A 24,996-nucleotide genomic window follows, 5' to 3' on the forward strand; every position below is an offset into this window, starting at 1 on the left:
GATGCTGAAACAATCATCACCATGTTAATAGTTCCAGTCTGCCATGATAAAAACAAATCACTAGTACTTAGTACATCTGTACTACCAATCCATCTGCACTAGTTCCAAAACTTATTTCCGGTAAACAGTATTTTTATTTTCAGATCATCATCCTGCCCTCACCACGCATTACAATTGATCAAACTAGAGGCGTATGTCAGTGATATCTTTAAGATAACAATCATCATCATCATCATCATCATCATCATCATCTTCACAAATACCGGAAGTAAGTATTTTGGAAATAAATTCTCTCCATCTTGTCTTATCTAATCAAGACCTCCATGTCATCAACAAGGATTGGGAAAATCCCTTAGGGGTTAGCCTCGTCACTTACAGCAACCCACAAATTTTCATCTTCACTTTACACATCGTCCATTCAATTGAACCATGTTTAAACACACCTCCCCTTATTTTAAATCATCACCTATAAACTCCTATAAAGCACCCATACTATGACCCGTTTCAGTGCTAAGTTGTAGCACCCCTCGTGAAGAAGTTGGTCAGTCCATCTTGTAGGGAGTGTGTTGGTGTACTGCGATTGGTAGATTGGGTTGAACTCTTCAGCCATATACGGGCATGAATGCCAGTCATTCCAGTATCAACCCGATATAGGGAGGCCCAGCCTGACTGTGTGCATGGCTACATCCTCTTAACTTTGTGTACATGTAACATTTAGAACTGACAAATTTAAACAGCAGTGAAAATTACCACCAGACAAAATGATAAGACCATATTTTCAAGTCATATTAATTTTGACACCAGTACTTTTACTGCTTTTTCTAATGCAGCTGCATCTGGGGTAATAATAGTGTAGAAATTGATAAACAAAATGAGCAAAATGATGCGCAAGATGAAGCATGGAGGGACTCAGACCATCCATGCAAAAGTGCATTTTTCTAGCATCAACTGGGATAAAATATCTTGGTGCTCCTCTGTAGCTATAGTGCTGATGTTTTCTTGAGCAATATATGTCAAATGAGAACTCCATCTCCAGCGCTCCCGGAGAGGGACACACCTAGGGATGTACCTAAAAAATCCTAATCAACATCCCATTCTCAGCATGCAAAGTTCCACATCAATTCAGATGATTTAAATATGTAAATGAACTATGCCTCAAGAATCTAAGCTTTAAATAGCCTCATACTACTATAACCAAAGTTCATTATAACAACTCTTATCTACTAATTGAACTGAACTTTGACTTTACAGTTGAGAGGAATGCACTTTGAAGTAACATCTACTCAGCATGTGTTTTGTCTTGTAGTTGTCAATACCCAGAATGCATTGCTTTAGCAGATGGAACTTTTTTGCGTTGGGGACTAGCATAGTGTAGCCACCATCCATAAGAGTGGAGAATTTTTGTCATTCCATCATCACAGGATCTGTAGTCTATATATGCATAGCGGTGTAACTCACTGACTTGGGAGCTAAACAACTAGCCCTGGTAAGTCTATTTACTCATTCTATAATTTTGCTAAAAAATTGTGTTTATTTTAGATATAATATGATGTTATTTTGACTTAGTTTTGATGGTTAGAAGTGGGGACGTTGCTATAAGTGGGAGTTTGTATGTTAGCCATAATGGTTCCTTATTACCTTTATTTATTAAAATTAAAAATGGAGGACATGTAAGCGGACGGTATAATGGATAATCTTCCAACCTGATTGTGATTTTTGTACTTTTTAGAATTATGATTCTTGTTAAGACATTAATTAGAAGTAAGCTAATTATATTTGATTGTACTGTATGTGCATTATACATTTTAATTAGTGATAATTTGTGATCCAGGGTACACTATCGTACCTATGTGGTTCCAGGGCTTATTTTAACCACATAATTATTATTTTGACAATTTGTGTGCTATTGTTTTATCCAAACAATGAATACACTTGCATACATATTCATCTGGTATAAGTTGTACATAAGGATTAACATAGAGATATATTTTTGCCTACTTTTTGAAGTGATAAAATATCATGCTGAGTTGAAACTGACTTCTGGTATTGTAGCACACTGGTCGTATCATATTTACACATCGTATGTTTTGATAATTTGTTGCTTACGGAACAAGACTCCCTCTAGTGTTCATGTAGGTCGAGTACGGGATAGATATTGAAACAAAAAAGGTTTTATATTGGATGTGGTGAAGCCCAGATAGGGTTGAGGCGTAATTTGATACCGCATGTCCATTAACATTCTTTGGCCAACTCATGAATGGTTACTGTCAAAAATATACACTCACAGATAATTATTAATCTTTATATTAATCCTTTGATGCATCAGTCAATTATTATTGAGTGGTCCAGATAAAGATGTCAAGATATTTAATTTTTTTTATATTTTATATTTTATATTTACTGCATCTAATCAAAATAAATTTTTGACAAAATTTGTTTATTTATTTTCAAGTTTTTAAGAGTCCTGCATGTTAGGACAGTGACCTTTCAATGGTAGTTACATATGGGAAATGTGCATCTATAAGTAATTCATTATAATTAGCATGAAATGTCTCAAAGAAATATGTGGCATGATTACTTGCATATTGTATTGCACTTTTGTGGGGATTATTTTTTCATTTATCACATCCCTTTTATTTATTTTGTTGAAAATGGAAACATTTAGACTTTTGACTTTTTTCCTTTGTTGTGGATGTTATTTCTTTCTCTTTTTATTTTATTTTTCTCATTCTTATTCTCTTTCTTTTTTCTTTACTTTTCTTTTCTTTCATTTTTTTTCTTTATTTATTTCTTTCTCCTCTTTCTTTCTTCTTTTTTCTTCTGACTTTCATTTTCTCTTTCTTTCTCTTTCTTTTTGTCTTCTTTCATTCTTTTCTTTCTTTTCCTTCTTTCTTTTTTCCTTTCTCTCTAATTTTCTCTTGTGTTTCTTTATTTCTTTCTTTATTTCTTTCTGTCTTTCTTTCTTTCTTTATTTCTTTCTTTCCTTATTTATTTATTTATTTATTTATTTATTTATTTATTTATTTATCTCTTTAATATTTTTCTCTCATCCATTTTTTAATTTTTGAGAGGCTATGGTATTGCACCTTATCCTAGAAGCACCTTTATTTCTCTTTCCTTCCTGATTCCTTCCTTTGCTTCTTTACTTCATGTTTGTTTTTGGCGTGAACTGTGAATTATAAGGTAAAACAGAAGTTAGTCAATTATATTTATATACAGTATTTCCTCGAATAATCGCCCCTTGAGGTATTGCATTTTCCAAAAAGGGGGCGTTTATTAGAGGTCATTTTTAGACTGATAATTCCTGTTAAAATCATTAGGTAAGCTTAGAACTTCACGCCGAAATGAGAAACTGGAGGAACTACAGTGTAATAATAATAATTTATTTCGTATATAGCGCATTACAATATGATATCTCAAAGTGCTTTACAATAATTAAACAACAGACATATTTATACAGAGAAAACAAAAGTATATATTATACAATGGTTAAACCTATGCACATATAAAACCTAATTAAGAACAAGATTAAAACCTATCCACAAATACTGCTTAAAAATAAGCCAACATTGCACATTGTAACGAGAGCAAAATTAATCTGTTAAACAACCGAATCAAGCAAAAACAAATAATATGTGCAAGGTAGAGCTAAAGTAATATCATTTAAAATTACAACAAAATTACACATGAAAAAAGCAATCATATCAAAATGCAGGGAACCAAACTGCAGGAACAAAGATAAATAATTAAGATTGAAAAAGCAAGGCAAGTTCATAAATAAAGACTAAAATGCGCCTAATCATTTAAAAGCGATTTTGAGCTGACTTTTGAAGTAACGATGACTTCAGGTTCACTTTCAAGTTTACGACCAGATTTCCGCCAATTACCAACATCATTTGCGACAATGTGTACACCTTTGTAAGCATTACTACACAAGATAGCATGGAAATATCAGCATTTTTTAAACAACTTGGTTAAAAAAGTACTGGGGGTGTTTAATTGAATGGGGCGGCTATTCGAGGAAATATGGTAGATTAATTTTTATGTGAGTGAAGTCAGGAACTCTCTTCATGCGGGTGTCGACTGCAGATGGCAGTTTTCATTTATTTTCAAAAATGTTCATGATATTTGGAATCAGCATGATAAATGCATTAAAATGAGCCTAGTATAGTTCAGTGGTTCTTAAGTTATTTTGAGAAAATATATATCTCAAAACTTGGGACTTTTTATGTTGAAGCCTATGGCTAGCATGCAGAGTATTAAACCATTTTACCATTTGCAAAGAAACTGGAACTGAACTTCTTTGCAATACTGAAATAGTCTATAATTGGAGGCCGCCATCTTGAAATTCAAGATGGCTGCCTTTCATCAATTCACCTTTTTCGGGAAATCCCATAAGCCTTTGTGGGTAGACCTGAGATGTCATTAATGTGCACTTCACGGCTTTGAAATGCGCAGTAACAATGTTCGCTATACAAGGTGCACATCGGCGTGATGTCAAAGGATGACATCTCTGCGGTATACCTGCAAAGGCATATGGGATTTACCGAAAAGGTCAATTTATAGAAGTTTTATATTATTGCAACCATAGATCATGGAAATAGTAGATGAGAAGCAACCACAACTAACCATCATCAAAATTCACACTTCAACCGCTATTGTTATATCATAATCCTCGGGGTTATATCCCAACACGATGGTCATCGGTGACGTAACATTTCTATGACATGACATTTTCAATTCTAAGGCTGCAGTCAAGCGACCATTATGTATGGACTAAATGCAGCCTTGTGAGCAGGAAAGGGGGGGGGGAAATATGAATGCATTATGGGACAGATGGGATAACATAGCCAAAAATAATGCCTTGTGGGAAGGATCGGAAGTAGAAAGTCATATATTTGAAACATTTAGGGGCAAATTGACCTATGTGGGAGGTCTGGGGCTCATATGAAGGCAATTTGATAGAATTGATTTTCCGTTTATCTTATGATAGAATCTGTTCCCATTTTTCGGAAACAACCGGAACAACTTGTTTTATACCTTTACATTTTAATTCAATTTGTGGTCAGCGAAAATACGATTATCCTTACAAAATGTAAAACTTTTTTAAAAGTGCCTTTAGTCGAAAATACAACATATTTTGATTAAATTTCCCAATATTTGTATTGTTTTGACTTCTCTGCATCTGAAAATGCAGAAACTTTTTGCAAATGTTTATAGAATCCAGTCTAAATGGACATTAAAAGTGCGCTTTATCAACTAAGGTCACAACAACCGGTTCAAAATTTGTTTGTGCGCAAAGATTTATCGCTATGAATTTCCAGTTATGCTACCAAATCACGCTGATGGCGGCAATATGAGTGTACTCAAAAGGGAATCTGTTGAGTCCTCTTCCTTTGTAATGAAGAATAGATAAGAGGGATTAGTCGCAAGCGATCGATTTCGTTGTGATTCCTTCTCTTCGACTATTTCCATGCATAGATTAAAGAGGTACAGATAATGCACCAACAGGCAAAGTCCCCATTCCCTGTGCTTTGTTTGCAGTGAGAATCTTGCATATTCATGAGGATGGATCGTTCTATCGCTTGTGTCTAACTGTCTAACACTTAAATCACGCATGATTTTGAGTGCCTTTACACTTATGCAAAAGATGTAAAGACTGTGCTTTGAATTATATGAGGCGCAGAGTGGATATAGCATTTTCGTCTTGCACTTTATGGAATGAAGATATAACGCTGGACATAACCACTTGGTGGATCATCTGTTTATATTATGAAATCTACGATTTCAACAGAGCGAAATGGAAAGAAATTTACCAATTTACTAAATAGTTGCCACTGACTACCTGTTCATTATCAGTTTGAATTCAAACCTTGACTCATAACTTAAAAAGCAAGGGATGGATTTATGCTGGCTTCATACTTTTTGCCTCTTGCCGCTGAGCGTGCCTCTTGCAGCTGAGCGGCGTAACGTGTCATCATGCCGCTTGTACTTTTCTGCAGCGGCACGAGTCTGAAAGCCAATGTTGCCGCTCAGCACCGCTTTGTGATCATTGGCCAAAAACCGTATCCTGTTCTCATTTATCAGAGTGGCACCGCTCCCGAGTTGACTTCTTTGAGCTCCTAGCGATCTGCTGATCGATATATCGGCTTACTACTGGTGACCGCTAGCGTTTCTGGTGCAAATGTGCAGTGAAGCAAAATCGTAGTCAAAGCGGCAAGTGGCAGGAAAGTATGAAACCAGCATTACACCTCAATATGTCACCAACCTTGTTGAAAAATACACTTGTACTACTACTTACAACCTGCACTCATCAGCTCAACATCTTCTTGCTGTTGGAAACCTATGGTTGTCATTCTTTCCTCTGGAACTAACTGCCTTTATAATATTAAGACTGCACCAAATGTGAACATCTTTTTAACCAAACTGAAAACTTATTTGTTTAACCAGTTTGGTCGGGGTGGACACACGCTTGGGTCCTAGTGTGACCAGGCTCAAGCAAAATGGCCAAGCTTAAAAGCTTATATAAGCATGCTGGCCTGTATGAAGAGAAAACAAGAAAGAAACAGAATGAAGGAAAAGTGCAAGGAAAAGAAAGGCCACTCCCAACAAATCAATTATACAATTTTGCTTTCAGCCCATTACTAAGGCATTCTAAAGGCATTTAACAGTTCTTCTGAAATAAAAATGGCACTTTGTAAATATTTTTGATTGATTTCCATTCTGCTAGTTTTATAACAAAATTCCACTGAAATCAGCAATACAGTAAATATAAATGCATTCACCTCCCATGAAAATGAATCAATACTATGCAATGTAAACACATAGTATGCACAAGTGCAATTATTGCTCTTCTGTATGAAAATAGCAGAATCACAGGATTGTTTTCTTATGTTTTTAACAGGTTAAAAACCGTGTATTACTGGTTGCTCGAGAAATTTACCAAAATAATATACTTGTATTGAGATATTGATGCATCTAATGCTCCCACAGACCTGTGCATTATTTTATCCAGTTTCACTTGCAACAATTAGTAATATGCAGTTAGGCGACAAAAAAAGAAAACACTGTTCTACGGCCCGACCCCGGGGCCCGACCGACCCAGATTTTACAAGAATTGGAAAACAAATTTTCCTGTACAAATGAATGACGACCCAAATTTTGAAAATATCAGGAAGAATTTTTTTTTGTATTTCCCCAAATTGCAAAATATTTACAGATTTTGGTGACTTTTGGGGTCATATGCAAAAAAAAGAAGCCTGACTGACCGACCCTACTTGAAAGGTCCGTCCGCCCATTGAACAGGGTTTTTTTTTTGTCGCCTTAACCTATGTTATTCAAAAACTATTAATGGCAAGTGATAACAGACATAGTCAAAAGTACTACCTGTAATAGTTGCAATGGTGACTGTAGTCAACTTGAGCCATGCAACCCTAATGGAAATAGGGGTTTAGTAGTAATAAAAAGAAATTTTGAAAAGTTAGTTTTTTAAAAGTTTCATTTATTATGCTACATTCATAAGTAGTCTTTTATGAAAAAATTAAGTATATTGCATTCAATATTTTTTCATGAAACATTTTACTGCAATCATGATTGGTTTGGATATAATCAGTGGCAGCACCAGGAATTTTTTTCTGAGGCATGCCCGGGCATTAGGGGAAAATTGAATTTCGAGGGGGGGGGAAATCAATGAATTTTGTGAAAACATTTTCATAATTGTTTAGTTTGTTACTGAGGGGAAATTGGGGGGCAAGAGTTCTGACTGGAAGGTATACCGTATTTCGTCAAATAGTCGCCCCCCTCAAATAAACGCCCCCACCACTTTTTTCAAAAGATGTTTCAAAAATGCCGATATTTCCATGAAATCTTGTGTAGTAAGCTTACCAAGTTGCGCACATGGTCGATAATAGCGTCAATAATTGGCGATCAGAAACCCGGAAGTGAGCCAGAAGTCAGTGTTTCTAGTTCATAGTTCGTCATTTTAGCGTGTGTTTTTAGTTTGCCTAATGATTTTAACGGGAATTATCGTTCTAAAATTGACCTTGAATAAACGCCCCCCCTTATGAAAATGTAACGCCCCCGGGGGCGTTTATTTGACGAAATATGGTATATTAACAAATGGAGCTGGAGTTCTGTGAGGAATGAAGTTCATAAAAACTCAAGAGTTGGCCTAGTATCAAGACAGGGATTATACACCTTATTAAATCCCCGGTGGGGTCACTCAACTTGCAATACTGACCGCACGATCGTTACCAAAATCATGGAAAAAGGGGTCAATATTAGGGCTTGTCCGCGGACAAAATTGTCCGTGAAATTGGAAAAATAGGGGTGTTTTATCGCACAAATGTCCGCGAAATTGAAAAAAGGGGTTCTTATTATTTTCTCCCGATCCCTTGGATAGCTGGCCAGATATGAAATCACAAGAATAAATTTGGTTTCCTACTTCGAACTCATCCCGTGATCAATATTGTTCTCGGTTCTATTTTGTGCGTAGCGTTAGCAAAGATTCATAAACATGATAAAAGCCTCATCCTTGAAATGTTGAAATAGGGTCAAAATAGGGGTGTTTCAGAGTACCATTTTGTCCTTGTTCTGGAGTAAAAAAGGGGGTAAAATTTCATGATTTGTCCTTGAAATCGACTGCAAAAGGGGGTAATTTGTACTTGTGGTAACGATCCTACGTGTCCCCCTTGCCAGGGAGTGACCCCACCGGGATTAAATCAAGCTGTATAACCCCCTCAATGAAGACTTAATGCTCTGCATGCTGACCATAGGCTTCAACATAATAGTCCAAGTTGTGCGATATCTTCTTAAAATATCAAGAGCTATCTTAAGAACCACTGAACCAATACTAAGCTTGTTTGTACTCATTTTAATGCATTTTTCATGCTGATTCAAAATATGATCATGAAAATTTACAATTCTGAAATATTTGAAATTTGAAAAAAATTGAAACTTGTCGTCTGCAGTCGACACCTGCATGGCGATAGTTACTTACATAGACCATAGACTATAGAAGTTATGCATAGACCCAAACTGATTAAAAATGTAAAAAAAGAACAGAAAAAATAATGGGTTATTCCAGTTGAAATCTATATACCCCCCCATGGAAGACAAGACCATAATCAGTGGTAGCACCAGGGGGGGATGGGGAAAATGCCCCCAGTCAGAATTGTTGCCTCCCCCAGTAAAAACCCCAAATCTGAACATTTCCATTTTTTTTATGCAATTTTGCACAAAATTTATTGATTTTGCCCCACTGAAATTCACTTTTCACCCATGCCTCCCCCCCCCCCAAATAAAAAAATCCTGGCACCGCCACTGACCAATCTCCCACACAGATAGGGGTGTATATTTCAAGTGGAGTCACCCATTCAGATAATTCCATTTGAAATTCACACTCCCTGTGAGGAAGATTAAGGTTATGTCTTCCATAGGGGGTGTATGGATTTCAACTGGAATTGCCCAGTGCTTGAACTAAGTAAAAGTTCATTTCACATCTTTATTATCTATATTATGCAGTGCATGTTCTCGTTGACAATTCTGATGTCTTGTGGAAAATCCTTTTTAAATTATTAGGTATTGCAGCAAAATGGTTCATAAAAAATCCCCGGGAAAAAATCCAAGATTAGGCCTACTAATGAATATAGTATTCATATAGGTTGTCAATTAATTTTGCTCTTGGGCCACAGAGCGACAAACTCATTTAACCTGTGCTTAAGGGCTGAAGGACCAAATACAAGAGGGCCTGGATCTGGCCTGTGGGCGACTATTGAGAACCCTTGATATAAAGTTTAAAAACTGAAAAGTTCACTTGTTCTCAAATTGCTTCTTTGTCTTATACTTTTTTTTTACTCACCTTATCTTTTGGTATGAATGGATAAAGGAGACCCATGATAGCAGTTCCAAAATAGCAGCTTTAGAAAATTAGTATAGAAAATCCAGGAAAATCTACCAAACCCTCCTCCTTAAAGTGTAGCATGAGTTATCACATTGGGGGACCGAGCTGAGAGGGTACCAGCTGTTTTTCATCCATTTTCAATGGGATTTTTCAAATTTGGCATGTAAAGGCATGTAATGTCTACACTGCAAATCCCAGGTGTTCATATATTAACGCTTTAGAGTTATGGATAATAAACACTACCGCACATGCATGAACACTTCAAAAAGTGTTAAAATATTAAACTTTTTTTAAAACATTTGATCGCTATTATTAACACTTGAACACAGGAAATTGTTAATTTATTTATAAATATGCTGAAGTTGACCACAAGTTAACAAAAAATTTAACATAATAATGTGTTAATATATTAACACATGAACATGTTAAGTTTCAAGTGTTCACAATTAATATGTTCAAATTAATGCTTTATTGTTTAAATGATAACAGAAGTGTTAAGATATTAACACACAAAGAACATGTTAAAAAATTGTTAAATAGTGTTCAACTTTAACACACATATAAATAAAGGAACATTTTCATTTCATATGTTCCAAGTATTTAAAAGAGTGTTAAAATAATTAACACAAGTAATCCATTACTCTAAAGCATTATTATATAAACACTTGGGATTTGCCGTGTATTTGTTTGAACTTGTAAAATTTTGGACTCTACATTGAAAGAAAAAAGTGTCATCCCCTCAGCTCAATGTTTGAATGTCAAAAGCGGTTGGGTATCAAACACTCCGCAACTCTACTCCGGCACTCACGTCACTCCTGCAACATAATCCATACCCAGCTGACGCAAGACACCACTCATTAGTATCTTCCACAAACCTAAAACATACGCTTATCACATTAGCACCTTGTGTTGAAGTACATGGAAGAGTCTGATTAAAAGCATGCTGTTTAACTTCAGTGTTTGGTAGCTAGAAGTTTGCAGTGGGTAGCATAGATGTATGTATGTCCAGTCGTATCTATACACTTGGTTTATACCATATATGCCGGTCGCAAAAAACCACAACATCTTTCACAAGGTATGCAAATTACTAGGTTACTCTTATAGAGCACATTAATGCTTGAAAGATGGCTAGAAACTTTCAGTACTACAGCTTAGTACAAATTGATTTTCTTGCACCAAGAAAATGTTAGAATTAGCACATGGGCTTTTCCTGGAAAGTGATTATATCGTCGCTCTTTGACATTTTACGCTTGTCGATACTTATCATCTGCTGTGTACTCTGACATTTTAGGTGTAGATTTGTACTTTTGCTGCCATATGATAGGACCTCAAGAGTGATTTCTTTTCTTTGTGATGTAAATTTTTGAGATGATCCCTAAATGACTAAATTGTTTTACTATCAAAAAACCGAGGACATTGCACATCCGAAGCAAGGCTGTAAACCGTGGACCCTACTTGACTTTGAACTATCCAACTGTGTACTACCTGAGTTTATACGGGTAAACAAGACATTTTATTCTGTTTGCTGGTAGGTAGAGGGAACAGTGGACATCCCCTGTTGCTGGATGTCCTCGGTTCATCTGCTACTTTTAGTGTGTGTCCTCGTATGCAGGTCTGTACAAGTACACCAACTCCCTCCACATACACACAAACAACTCATAGATCAACGGATATGACAGATCTCAAGTTGCAGACAGAAACACAAAACCAAGTGTTTCATCAATGTCAATTGTGTGTGTGAACTTGTACGTCATTAATGTGGTGACCCTTCAGGAATACTTGCAGATGTTGCAAAAGATGATCAGCTGAGTTTCTTTTGTAATGACTTTAAATCTTGGCAACGATGATGTTGTCCCGGGGATGTTGTCAATCATAGTCTGATGACGTCAAAAAACTATACCTAGTGGTATTAATGTGACCTTAACCACAGTATATAATATGTTCTTTTATATACTCGGCTGTACTTGACACTTATATTGTTATGCAATTTCTGTTTTCTTTATTTCAGTGTCAGATAAGTCAAGATGCCTGCAGGTGAGTACATAGCATGTATTTTAATCATGTGATCATAGCTTATAAAAAGTTGATCCTAAATTGTGGAAAAGTTTTTGCCTCTGTCCAAATATCAATATCTTTAAATAAAATAACTCATTTGGGATATTTTAGCCTTTTAGCCCGTGCCCTGCAGATTTCTTTTGTTTTAAATGCTTCAATCTAAACATTTGTATGCCTAAAATTTCTTGTCGACGTCAGTGTGTATTTGGCTGGTCACAGTGGCAAATCATTCATGTAAAGTTAATTGCGTAGAGCGTACATACACACATACATGTACAAGGTCTGTTTGTCAGCTTGCTTGCAGCGCAACCGCGAAAAGGCATTGATGTCACTACCGAACTTGAGGTAAACCAAAGAATAGCGCCTACATATTCTTCATCATTTATTAATATAAAAAGAATATCATGAATAAAAACATTAAACAAAATTATGTATCCATGTGCTGGCCGTGACATATTACGGTGAAATTAGAGAAATTCAACAAAAAATCTCAGATTTGAATGCAAATAGCAAGTTGGTAGAATTCAACTTGACTTGTTCATAAAATTAGCAATATCATCTTATACCACTCCAAGCTTTCGAAATAAGCATAGCTTTACTCTGACATCACATGTGGTATAGAGGGTGGAGTACGACATCACTCATGACAGAGTCATTCTCATTTAAATAAAATTCTGGCCTCAGTAAAGTACCATGGGGCAATTCGCATGATAATACAGTAAAACAGGTGATAAGTTTGAATGGTTGTGGAATCGAACTAGAGGCCTGTCCCTCTGTCACCTTAGAACTGTCCCCCAACATACTGCCATTTCAATTGTTATACCTTTCTGGTTGGTTTATTGTATACACTCTATAAGATGGTACTGCTCAAAATTTCAGCAGATACTCTGCAAACTGCCATTGTTAATAAACATATTCTTTATTCCTTCTTTTCCTATCAGAACCACCGGAACCTCCAGCAGACAAGCCTTTAGCAACTAAAACAACTAAGGACTGTATATCTATAGTATGGCCTGGAACAACCTACGATGGCGGGGCGCCAGTTATCGGTTACAAAGTGGAGATGTGCGAGGATGGCCAAAATAAGTGGACAATCTTGTCAAAGGATGTATTTAGCACTGGTTTTGCCGTCAAAAATGTCAAGGAAGGAAAAAAATATAAATTTAGGGTTAGCTGTATCAATACAAAAGGAACAAGCAAACCTAGTAAAGTATCAGACGCCATTGCAGCTGTAGAGGCAGCTGGTGAGTAGAAAAAATATTGTGTTTGTCTGTCTGTTTGTTTGCTTGTTTGTTTGTTTGGTTGTTTGTTTGTTAGGGATTGTTTATTTGTCTATCTGGTTTTTATACCTAAACAAATATTTTTTGACTTTGTGATGCTCTGGCAAACTGACATATGATAAATGTGAATCAGGACTCGGTGGGTTTGAACCCCGGACCTCATGATTACCGGTCATGATTATTTGGTTAATTACCGCATTGTTTCTCTAGTGCAGTAAGATTCAAACACTACAGATTCAAAACATATGACTTGGGGTCCATTTCACTAAACTTTACAAAGCTTTGCAAGTCGTGAAATCGTTCGTAACTTACGACGAGTCATAAGTTCCATTTCACTAAACTTACTTATTTACGAATGGTACCCTTCGTAAGTAATAGGGATTTACTACAGGGACCCTTCGTAAAGTTACGTCTAGTATTTGGTATTCGTAACTTTACGAACGTTTACTTGAGTTACGAAGGGTTAAAAGTTTAATGAAATGGACCCCTGTTCTAACAAAATCATTAATTTATAACTGTACATAGTTGAGTGAACATTACAATAGCTTTCAGAGGAGATGAGCATTGTCTAGTCTGCCGTGAGCATACATGGCATATATATACTGAGTGGGGTTCTGATTGGCTGATTCAATCGTCATTCAATCATCACAAACAAACCAGTAATCTGATTGGCCAGTTATGTATCACTCATTATGCGTCAATCTGAGCAAGAGAGTGTCATTATTTTCTGAAAGCTAGTGTAAAAGAGGACATTAAATTCCATACAACTTATAATGTTGGGTTGGCATGGCACCCAATGCAAACATACACACACACACACAATTGGAAACAAAACAATAAACACAAAGTCAAGAGAACAAAATTGCCATGCAGTACAGGATTTAGGGCCCCTGACCATAACTTATTATTGCTGACTGGTTATGTTTGTTTATTATTACTTGAAGGGGATTTGTTTATAGGACTTTGTATTTACACAACTATTTGACATGCCAAATTTATTATGGTATTTTATGGGTATTAAATCAAGCAGCAATTATTGGTTACAGTTTAACCTGTCTAGTATGTCATAAGTCACCATTTGCAGAATATTTACAAGACATAAAACATAAAAATATCTTAATTGTGACTAGTACATGTGAAATATGGTTTTAAAAAATTAATTTGTTAACCATATAACTTGCTAATGTGCTAGCAATACTGAATATAAACACATATAACAAATGTAGAGTTTTGGAATTAAATCTAATACTGGAACTTACTTTTTGCAACTATTGTGACGTTGCATTTGGAACCACCAGACTTATCAGGCAACTGACCCGCTGGGCTGGTCACGTGATAGACGGTTAGGTATCGTCCCAATGGCCCGGTCCCATGCATGAGATAAGTTAAAATGGAGTCCCTGTAAAAGCGGAGTCGCCCTTTCTTTAACTTATCTCTTAAGATAGCACAGATTTGATACTATCTACTGAATATAACATATATAGCAAGTGTGCTATCTACTGAAGATAGCACAGATTTATACTATCTACTAAATGTAACATATAGCAAGTGTGCTATCTACTGAAGATAGCACAGGTTTTATAGCACTATCTCTTGAATGTAACATATATAGCAAGTGTGTTATCTACTGAAGATAGCACAGATTTATACTATCTACTAAATGTAACATATATAGCAAGTGTGTTATCTACTGAAGATAGCACAGGTTTTATAGCACCATCTCTTGAATGTAACATAATAGCAAGTGTGTTATCTACTGAAGATAGCACAGGTTTATACTATCTACTGAATGTAACATATATAGCAAGTGTGGTATCTACTGAAGATAGCACATATTTTATACTATCTTCTGAATGTAACATAGCAAGTGTGCTATTTTCTGAAGATAACACAGATTTATACTATCTACTGAATTTAACATAATATATCTATATACTAAAGATAGGACATTTACATTTATACTATCTATTGAACATGTACACAGTATGCTATCTGCTGAATATAACACAGATAGTAAGTATTATCTGCTGAAGATAACATCTGTGTTATCTTCTGAAGATAACACAACATGTGTGCTATATACAGAAGATAATATAACATGTGTGCTATCTCCTGAAGATAACTTAACATGTGCGCTATATACAGGGCTATTATACAGAAGATAACGTAACATGTGTGCTATCTACTTAAGATAACACAACACATGTGCTATCTACAGACAATAAAATAACATGTGTGCTATCTACTGAAGATAGTACAGAAAGTATGTTATGTACTGAAGACAGCACAGGTAGCATTTGCACTATCTTCTGAATGTAATGCAGTGTGCAGCACACTGCAGATAGCAGCTATCTGCTGAATATAATACAAATAGTAAATATGTTATCTACTGAAAATAACAACATTTGTACCATCTACTGAAGATAGCACAACAAGTGTGCTATACAAACTTTACTGAAGATAGTATTTATAATATTATACTAAAACAAACACAAGTGTGCTATCTACTGAAGATAACACAGGTAAAAAGGTATGCTATATCTAATGACAATAAGCCATAACAAGAGTAATAATATCTACTGAAGATATAACAAGTGTTTTGTCTACAGAAGATAACACAGATGATTAGTGTACTTTCTAAGGATAATTTAATACAGATCAAGAGTGCTATCTACTGAAGATAACACAGGTAAAAGGTATACTATCTACTGAAGATAAGACATTACAAGAGTAATATCTACTGAAGATATAACAAGTGTTTTGTCTACAGAAGATAACACAGATGATTAGTGTACTTTCTAAGGATAAATTAGTACAGCTCAAGAGTGCTATCTACATGAAGATAACATAGGTAAAAGGTATGCTATCTAATGAAGATAAGACATAACAAGAGTAATAATATCTACTGAAGATATAACAAGTGTTTTGTCTACAGAAGATAACACAGATGATTAGTGTACTTTCTAAGGATAATTTAATACAGATCAAGAGTGCTATCTACTGAAGATAACACAGGTAAAAGGTATACTATCTACTGAAGATAATACATAACAAGAGTAATATCTACTGAAGATATAACATGTGTTATATCTACAGAAGATAACGTAGATGAGAGATGTACTTCCTGAGAATAAGTTAATACAGCTCAAGAGTGCTATCTACTGAAAATAGCACAGATAACATAGGAATGTACACATACTGTACTGTCAACTGTAGATAACAGTAGAGTGATCTACTGAAGATAACATATGTGTTGTACTATCTACCAAGTGTAACTTCATATAGGAAGTATGTGTGCTATCTACTGAAGATAGCACAGGTGTATACTATCTATTGAACATGCTGAATGCAACATATGAAGAGCTTTGTTTCAAAACCCCTTACACCCACTTGAGCAATTTTGAGAAAACATTAAAAAAAAGTACTGATATATGGGGGTTTGCAACAAAAGCAGTTTTTGGCAGGATGCTTAGGTAGGATGAGCATCTCGCCAAAAACTGCTTTTGTTGAAAATCCTCTTATATCAGTGATTTTTTGGATGATTTTTTGATGTGTTCTCAAAATTGCTCAAGTGGATGTAAGGGGTTTTGAAACAAAGCTCTTCAATATCTACTAAATATAGAACATGCACATTTATACTATATATTGAACATGTTGAATGTAACACAGTGTACTATCTGCTGAATATAACACAGATAGTAAGTATTATCTGCTAGAGATAACTACACGTGTGCTATCTTCTGAAGATAACACATGTGTGCTATATACAGAAGATAACATAACATGTGCTATCTACTGAAGATAACACAGCACATGTATCTACAGAAGATAAAATAGCATGTGTGTTATCTACTGAAGATATACAGCAAGTATGTTATGTACTGAAGACAGCACAAGTAGCATTTATGGTGTTACTTTTAACTTGAGACAAGACACACTGTGGTAAGCATGCTATCTTCTGAAGATAATGTAACATTTGTGCTATCTACTGAAGATAGCATTTGTACTCTGTAATGAATGTAACAGATAGTAAGTATACTATCTACAGAATATAAAGCAAGTGTGCTTGCTATGGAAGAGAACACAAATACAATGTGTGACTTTGCATCAGTTATATTCTGGGTATTGTGAAACATCTCCACATTTTGCTTTGGACCTTGGAATATCCCATGGTTCCAAAGTAAAATGTTTATATGTAGGCCTATCACAATACCCTTAAAACAACTCGTGCACAGTCATTAATCTCTAATTAGAGCATAATGTGACCATCTACCACCAATGATCTGTATTGTCTGCAGACCTTATTCTCAAAACAAGCTCTGCCAACATTTAAACCTCTCAAAAAACAATAGAAAATAAAGGATTTATTTCCCAACTCTTTGCTGAGTTTGATTACCTTGCAAACAAGCAGCAGGGACATGTAATATGTGACATGGTCCATGGAGGCCAAGGAGGCATTTATGACAATTTAGTTACTATAATGATTGCCTCATACAAACATTGGCTGTCATTATACTGAAAACACCAAAGGTCTAGCATATGTGGTTCTATAATGTCTATTTCTTATGTATTGTTTTTTACTCCATATATTTGCCTTTATCTCAATTTCAAATTTGGCCTCCATGGACCAGATTGTGTCACATATATCAATGTAAAGCTTATTTTGAGGAAAAGTTGCCTATCCACTGGACTGCTGTCCAGTATCCAGTAAGTGAAAATGCCAATATTACAACCCATTTGTGGGGGACGTCACATACATTAATCACTACATTACTGTAAAGGAGTTTAATATTATTGTGGGTGGACTCTGTGACTCCATACAACATATTATTGACCACTCAAACTTATGAACCGTATATCACAGCGCAAATATGAAAAGGTTGTGTGTAGCATTCATGGATGGCATAGATGACACTGATTAGCAGTGTTAACACCCTAGGTCATGAATGGTAGGCATGTCAGGAATCCCTGTCCTACCAGAGTTTATTACATCATGTTGCATACATGCTCAGTTTACTTGCAAAATTGTGTCGACTAATGAGTCTGACAATATGTACCATATTATAGGTTCACTCAAATTGTTTTTTTAAATTGTGTTTCTGTATAGATCTTAGGGGCTGCAATAATTATCTGCCCCCAGGCAAAAAGAGGAGGGCAAGCAATTTTTGGCAGGGCAAAAAAGGGGGCAAGCAATTTTTGCAGGGCAAAAAAAGGGACAAGCAATTTTTGGCAGGTCAAAAGGGCAAGAGATGTTTGGCACACATATGGAAATTAAATAAAATGCTATATAAAGGCTTAGGAAAACAGTATGGGAACATTCAAATATGCAAAATGTCCTTCTCGCTACACTCGCATTATATATCGAGACTACTTCAGGTTCGTAAATTGGGTTCCCAAAAATTTGTCATGTGCAAGGAGGGGGTGGCAAAGATTTTTGGTTATACCAATAGTGTAGGGGCAAGCATTTTTGGCAGGCTATTTTGAAACTTACCTACCAGGGGAGACAGATAATTATTTTTATAGCTCCTTACTGATTTCCTAGTATTTTGATTCCAACTCCCTATCTGTGCAGTTCCATGCCATTCTTTCAATACCTTTTGACATGAGAGTCATAAGTGTGCATTTGAAGCCCCACTGTGTGAAGAAAAACTGGGTTAATCCACTTAAGATAGGCCTACATAATCCAAACAAGACATCATTCAATGGTATACTGTCAGGGTCGGATCCAGGAATTTTTGATAAAGGGGCGCTTTTGGTCGACTTACGAAAAAATGTGTTAAAGGGGTTACCCCTCGAAAACTCAACGGTTTTGGCCCATTGTTTGCTGTTCATGGCCGAATTTGTTCCTTTTTTTTGAATTTCTTACAATTCTGGTATTTTTAAGTTACCGGCGCCCTTGCTAGGCAAAAAATAGAGGGGGCGCGCGCCGGCTGCGCCCCCCCTAAATCCGCCCCTGACTATTCACAGGGTCAATGAGAGGATGTGGGTTTTCCACTGATGCCAACATCTTACAGTTTTGATGAAGAAAAGGTGGGATTGAGGTTGCATATGGAAAACTTTGTTGCATCTGCTCATGCCATTTTCAAAAGGTCCTTTCAGGAAAATTATATTAGAATGTTCCCTTTTCTTCCTTTTGTTTGTTTGTCTTTTATTCTTCTTTAATCTGGGACACACAATCAGTTGAAAACACAATTAATCATATGTTCTTCCTTGAAGCCCTACCTGTCTTCAACCACTACCGGAAAATAAAAGATTGTTTTCAATTTCTTCACTCAGCATTATATATTGTGAACTATCTACTTTCAAATAATATATTATTATTGTACTAGTGAAATTAGCACATAGCAATACAAATCTGTTTCGTATAGATGTGGAAAATAACAAAGAATATGTCTTGAGTTTTGATGCGCGCGCAAACAATTTTAAATCCATTTGGTTATGGGAAAAAGTGGAGGCAAGGTGGGAAATACTTCTCATAGGGGGAAGCTTCCCCCTCCCTTGCCCAGCCCTGGCTACGCCACTGCTTGCTGCTTACTTATAAATGTTCAATCTCTTCATTCGTGATCATTTGTTTTGTTGGAAACTTTACATTAGGTCATGACATGGAAGTATGTTGGGTTGAGTGATGACTCTCTGGCCAAGCAACATTGCAGATATTAACCAGTTGGTATATCAGTCTTGATGGGGTTACATTCCGCCATGGTTTTAGCGTCCCGCTGTCATGAACTCAACATTAGTTCATGTCTCATCTAAGAATTACTTTGCTGCAGTTGGTTCATCAGCTGTTGATGGGCATACATTCTAGCAAGGGTCTGGTGTCGTTTTCTTGTGAAGGGGTTTCCATTGGCTATTCCAGTTGAAATCCATACACCCCCTATGGAAGATATGGCCTTAATCTTCCCTACAGGGGGTGTAGATTTTAAATGGAGTCACCAGTTCGGGTAACCCCATTTGAAATCCACACTCCCTGTGTGGGAGATTTAAATCATGCCTTCCATAGGGGGGTATGGATTTTAACTGGAACAGCCTACTCCATCATGGTTTTAGTGTCCTGCTGTCATGAACTCAACATTAGTTCATGTCTCTTCTTGTGAACTTAAGTTAACTTGTTCTTGGGTTGCATCATTGATTTTCGATCCTCGCATTGTGTCTTACATTGTCTTTCGCTCTGCCAGGGTGAAGCATATACTGTATTGCCTGTAATAAACGCCCCAGGGTGTTGCATTTTTCCAAACAGGGGGCGTTTATCAGTGAAAAAAAATTTCAAAATCGGCGGCATACTTTGAAAGAATCAGTCACTTCGGGGTTCAAATTCAAGAGGAATCTATTCTTTATGAAAATCACACATTATTGCTTTAATATATAGTTGGCTGCTAAGACACAGATACCGTGAGAGAGTATGCAATCATGACAAGCTGAGATTCCCTGTGTACCAACTGTGAACTCAGGTAGTCCGGTGGTATAGCCAAACAGTAATCGTGAGGTCTGGAGTTCAAACCCAGCCGAGTTCTGATTTTTTCTGCTCTCTCAATATATTATATGTCAGTTTGCCCAAGCTACATAAAAGCACACATATCCACTTGTAAATATCCACTTTCATGCTGTACTAGGTTAGTACATACAGTAAGTCTCCGGCAATCACAACATTATAGGCTTTATATGTTAGAAAATAAATTATCAACTAAAATAAATTATCAAGCACAAAGCACATGGTTTTATTTAAAACAAACTCATATTTACCATAAAAAAAACGAATAAAAACAGCCGCCACTCAACATGCAATATTCAAAATCTGACTGTTTAGGGCAATTACATCATGGTAATTTGTGCTCAATTATCATCAGCCTAACATATAAGGCATAATGTTGTGATTGCCGGAGACTTCCTTTAAACCTAGAATAGCTGTGTCATACTATGTCCATGTGTCATACTAGGTCGATGACCTCATATTTTAAGTGTACATCAACATTTTGAATAATCTGTTGCTCGAAATAGGGTCGATAGGATCAGGCGCAATATCATAAATATATTGGATTATTAATCTTCTTCTACCACAGAATCAAAACCAGAGAACCTGAACTCCATATACAACTGAATACAACTGAATACAACTGAATACAACTGAATACCTCTAATTTTTGCTCCATGCGGGTATCAAGATAGCAATTGAGTCCGGGTTTTCTGGTTTAATTCTGTTACTTTTACTGTTCTACCGAATGTTTGAAATTATTTTCATTTACAAGAAGAATTACTTAAGAGAACTGGAATGAGCGTTTTGAGCGTTTCGACAGCATTTTTTGTGGGACATGAGAGCACATCAGACCTATCGAATTGCATTCTGAATACGAAGAATGTCTTTCTGATATCAAATAATTTTCATTTTATGAAATTCATGATATAATACAAATTTTATGACAAATTATTAAAATTTGATATTTTTCACATTTTGGAGATATAACAGTCCTCAAGTAAATTTTATAAATTTAATGATAGTCTTAAAGTGTATGTAGCTGGGAGGAAAAGCCGACGATCAATTGAAAATTTTGACCTTTCATATTGAAGATATGGATTTTTTCCCAAAAAGACATAATTTTTTTTGGTGTTTTGGGAACAAAAATCCATATCTTCAATACTGAAAGGTCAACATTTTCAATTGATCGTCGGCTTTTCATCCCACCTACATACACTTTAGGTAGAAATCATCAGATTTATAAAGTTTACTTTAGTACTGTTAAATATCAAAAATATCAATTTTAATGATTTGCCATAAAATGTGTATTACATTGCGAATTTCAAAAATCAAAATTATTTGATATCAGAAGGCCATTCTTCGTATTCAGAATGCAATTTGATATGTCTGATGTGCTCTAATGTCCCACAATAAATACTGTCCAAACGTTCATACCCCTTCCCTTAAATGTGTGATAAATTTGTTATTGGGTTCAACTCCTGAAGCAGTGTCCTGTGAAATGTGTCCTTCTTTCTTTGATCTGTCTGAAAGTTTTGAAAAGTCTCCATACAGCTCTTTCTTGCTCCTCGTAACTCAATGTTTGCTAATATATAACTTCTCTCATTTTATGATTACAGGGGATGAAGTAGATGAAGAAGATGAACCAGGTATGTATATCTTTGGAATAGATTAACATCAAAATACAAGGACCTAATTTTTCTCTACATTTCCAGACAAATTGAGAACTATATTTTAATAGTTTTCTTTCTTAGGTGGAAACTTTTTAAAGTGAGATGCAGTTATAATTGTTAATTAAAGCCATTATGTACAATCTTATAATATGAAATTGTTTTATTCAAACCTGATTTTTTGTTGTTGCATATTTTTTTTGTTTACACATGTCCCAACTTTAAATACACCAGAATGGAATCAGCTAAATTTGTTCTGTTTGTCAGGTCAACAGAGCAATTTTGACATAATAATGTCGTATTCATAAAAAACCCATAAAACTTCATGTTAAATGTGACCGTTCACGGCGAAAGGAACGGTATAACAATTGAAATGGCAGCCATGCTGGAGGACAGTTCTACGGTAGCTTAAGATGACAGAGGGACAGGTCTCTAGATCGATTCCACAACCATTCATACCTATAACCTATTTTATTGTAGTATCATGCGAATTGCCCTGTGGTACCTTATGGAGGACAGAATTTTATTTAAATGAGGATGACTCTGTCATGAGTGATGTCGTATTGCATACCCTCTATAATAGGATTATTGATTGGTGTTTGACTATCAAAATGAGATAGATGTCGCGCCAGCGTGAGTTACCGATGAATACAACCTTCATACACATTTTACACTAACTCAGAATACAATTTAGGGAAATTACGGCTCATTCGTGCTGTACGGTCACAAATGGTCAGTAGGATTTCATTCACTTTACCTTATTATTTCTATTTTGGCTTATTATTACATGTACCTATATTATTTCAGCATTTTCAGTAAAGAATATCAAAATTAAAATTTGATGGAAATCATACATTATGGATTAAAGACCTAAGTTAGATAAAATAAACAGCAAATGATACAGAAGTCACCAAGTTATGAAACGCAAAGCGGTGGAAGATACAGATTCAAAGTTGCAATATCCAAGCCCCAATGTCTGCACTGCACCATGCATATGAACTGTTGTTGAGTATTGTTGTACCTCGGATATGTGCACTAATGCTGAACATCAAGCACACTTACCATGTCAGTAATGAAAGGATATATACCATCACCAACACTGAGCATCTTCTCAACTCAGTCAAGTCACAACAACTATGATTCCTGGGACATATCCTGAGGGTGCAAGAAGAAGAACTCTGGAGAAGATATGCTCTCTGCACCACATTGCATGGCGAAAGAAGACCTGGAAGGCAAAGAACATCCTATCCTACTTGTCTTATGTACAAACAGTTGCGGGACTTTGACAACTTTTTACTGCCAGATGCCATTACTGCTTTGGATTCAAATTTTGGAAATATCTTCCACAGGGGGAGTATGGATTTCAAATGGAATGAACACATTAGCAACTCCAATTGAAACGTCCCTCCCTCTGTGGAAGATTCATGTTGAATCTTTCTCAGAGGGTGTATGAAATTCAAATGGAGGTACCTAATATGTTCATTCCATTTGAAATTCATACTCCCTCTATGGAAGATATTTCCAAAATCTTTCACAGGGGTAGTGTGGAATTTAAATGGAATAGCCTAATCAATGGGGTCTGCTATGGGAAACGTTGACAGAAGCGAATACTGCACCTTTGTATGTGTACCTTGCATCTCTTTCATAACTTGATGATTTCTGCAACATTTGCCATTGCTGATATCTCAAATTTAAGAAAGCATCCTTGCGCACATTATGGTCACTTTGATATTTTGAAATCTGCTAGTTCACACTGAGGTCATAGGTTGTTTGAGGTCAATGTGTAAAAAAACTGTCTCACATGAATAATTAACTATGCGTGGGGTTCACTACTCATATCATCAAATGACCTATCTGGGACTGCCATTCCTGTTTTTTGATATATACCATTCAGACAAATTTCAAATAATTTTGATGAGGACATTTTACTTTTTAGAGTGAACTTGGAGTGTCCTTAAAAATAGTTTTATGTTTACAATACACCTTTACATTGCTATCTACCAAAGACAGCACTTCAACATTTGTTCTTGTCAATAAAGTACTTGTGCCAGTACTCAAATTGAAGTGGATTGTACACTAGTCAGAAGTCAAAAATTTGTAAAATTACACTTTTTGTGATCAACATTTTTTATGTGTATGTTTTTAATTTAAAATGTCAGACTCATTTCCTTGTGTTAGTTCATATGTAAGTCTATTAAAGTGCCTTTCAGAGATCTATAACCCAAACAATTTGTACAATCTTCTAAATTCACTAAAAATTGAGAAAATATTATCATGTTTTTTGTTCATACCATCTACTCGAAACATATTTCAGGCCTAAAATTTTACTGGGGTTATGGAGAAAATACGAGCTTTCACCTGAGACCAAAATCTGCAATTTGGTGGGTTTAAAGTGTGGAGGGAGGTGAGGCTGTCAATCTGGTCTACAGCCTTTAAATGATTAAGATCGGCAAAGTTCCAACATGTCTGAGAGTAGCATTCAGTATCTTGTGTCTCGTTAATTTGCCAAGGATTTGCCCCATTGCACCTTGCACATAAATAGATGAACTAATAAAAAGGTTCCATTACCCCTAACACCATAGAGTGACGTCAATGTATACCATCCGACTTGGACCCTGCACA

At 35.8% G+C, this 24,996-nt stretch overlaps 1 protein-coding gene across 2 annotated transcripts in view; it reads left to right on the forward strand.

The window, feature by feature from the left end:
* Positions 1-1,304: 1,304 nt before the first annotated feature.
* Positions 1,305-24,996, forward strand: part of LOC140168395 (myosin light chain kinase, smooth muscle-like) — a 44,579-nt gene continuing 20,887 nt past the window's right edge. Inside the window, exons 1-4 of one of the 2 annotated variants that reach the window (XM_072191777.1) lie at positions 1,305-1,486; positions 11,910-11,935; positions 12,898-13,200; positions 22,324-22,353. In XM_072191777.1, coding sequence (XP_072047878.1) covers positions 11,926-11,935; positions 12,898-13,200; positions 22,324-22,353 — 343 coding nt within the window. In that variant the 5' untranslated portion in view covers positions 1,305-1,486; positions 11,910-11,925. Of the gene's footprint in view, positions 1,487-10,878; positions 10,977-11,909; positions 11,936-12,897; positions 13,201-22,323; positions 22,354-24,996 lie in introns of those variants that run through there. The other variant, XM_072191778.1, reaches the window with a different exon arrangement.

The sequence above is a fragment of the Amphiura filiformis genome, chromosome 13 (assembly GCF_039555335.1).
Source record: "Amphiura filiformis chromosome 13, Afil_fr2py, whole genome shotgun sequence".
Taxonomy (NCBI): domain Eukaryota; kingdom Metazoa; phylum Echinodermata; class Ophiuroidea; order Amphilepidida; family Amphiuridae; genus Amphiura; species Amphiura filiformis.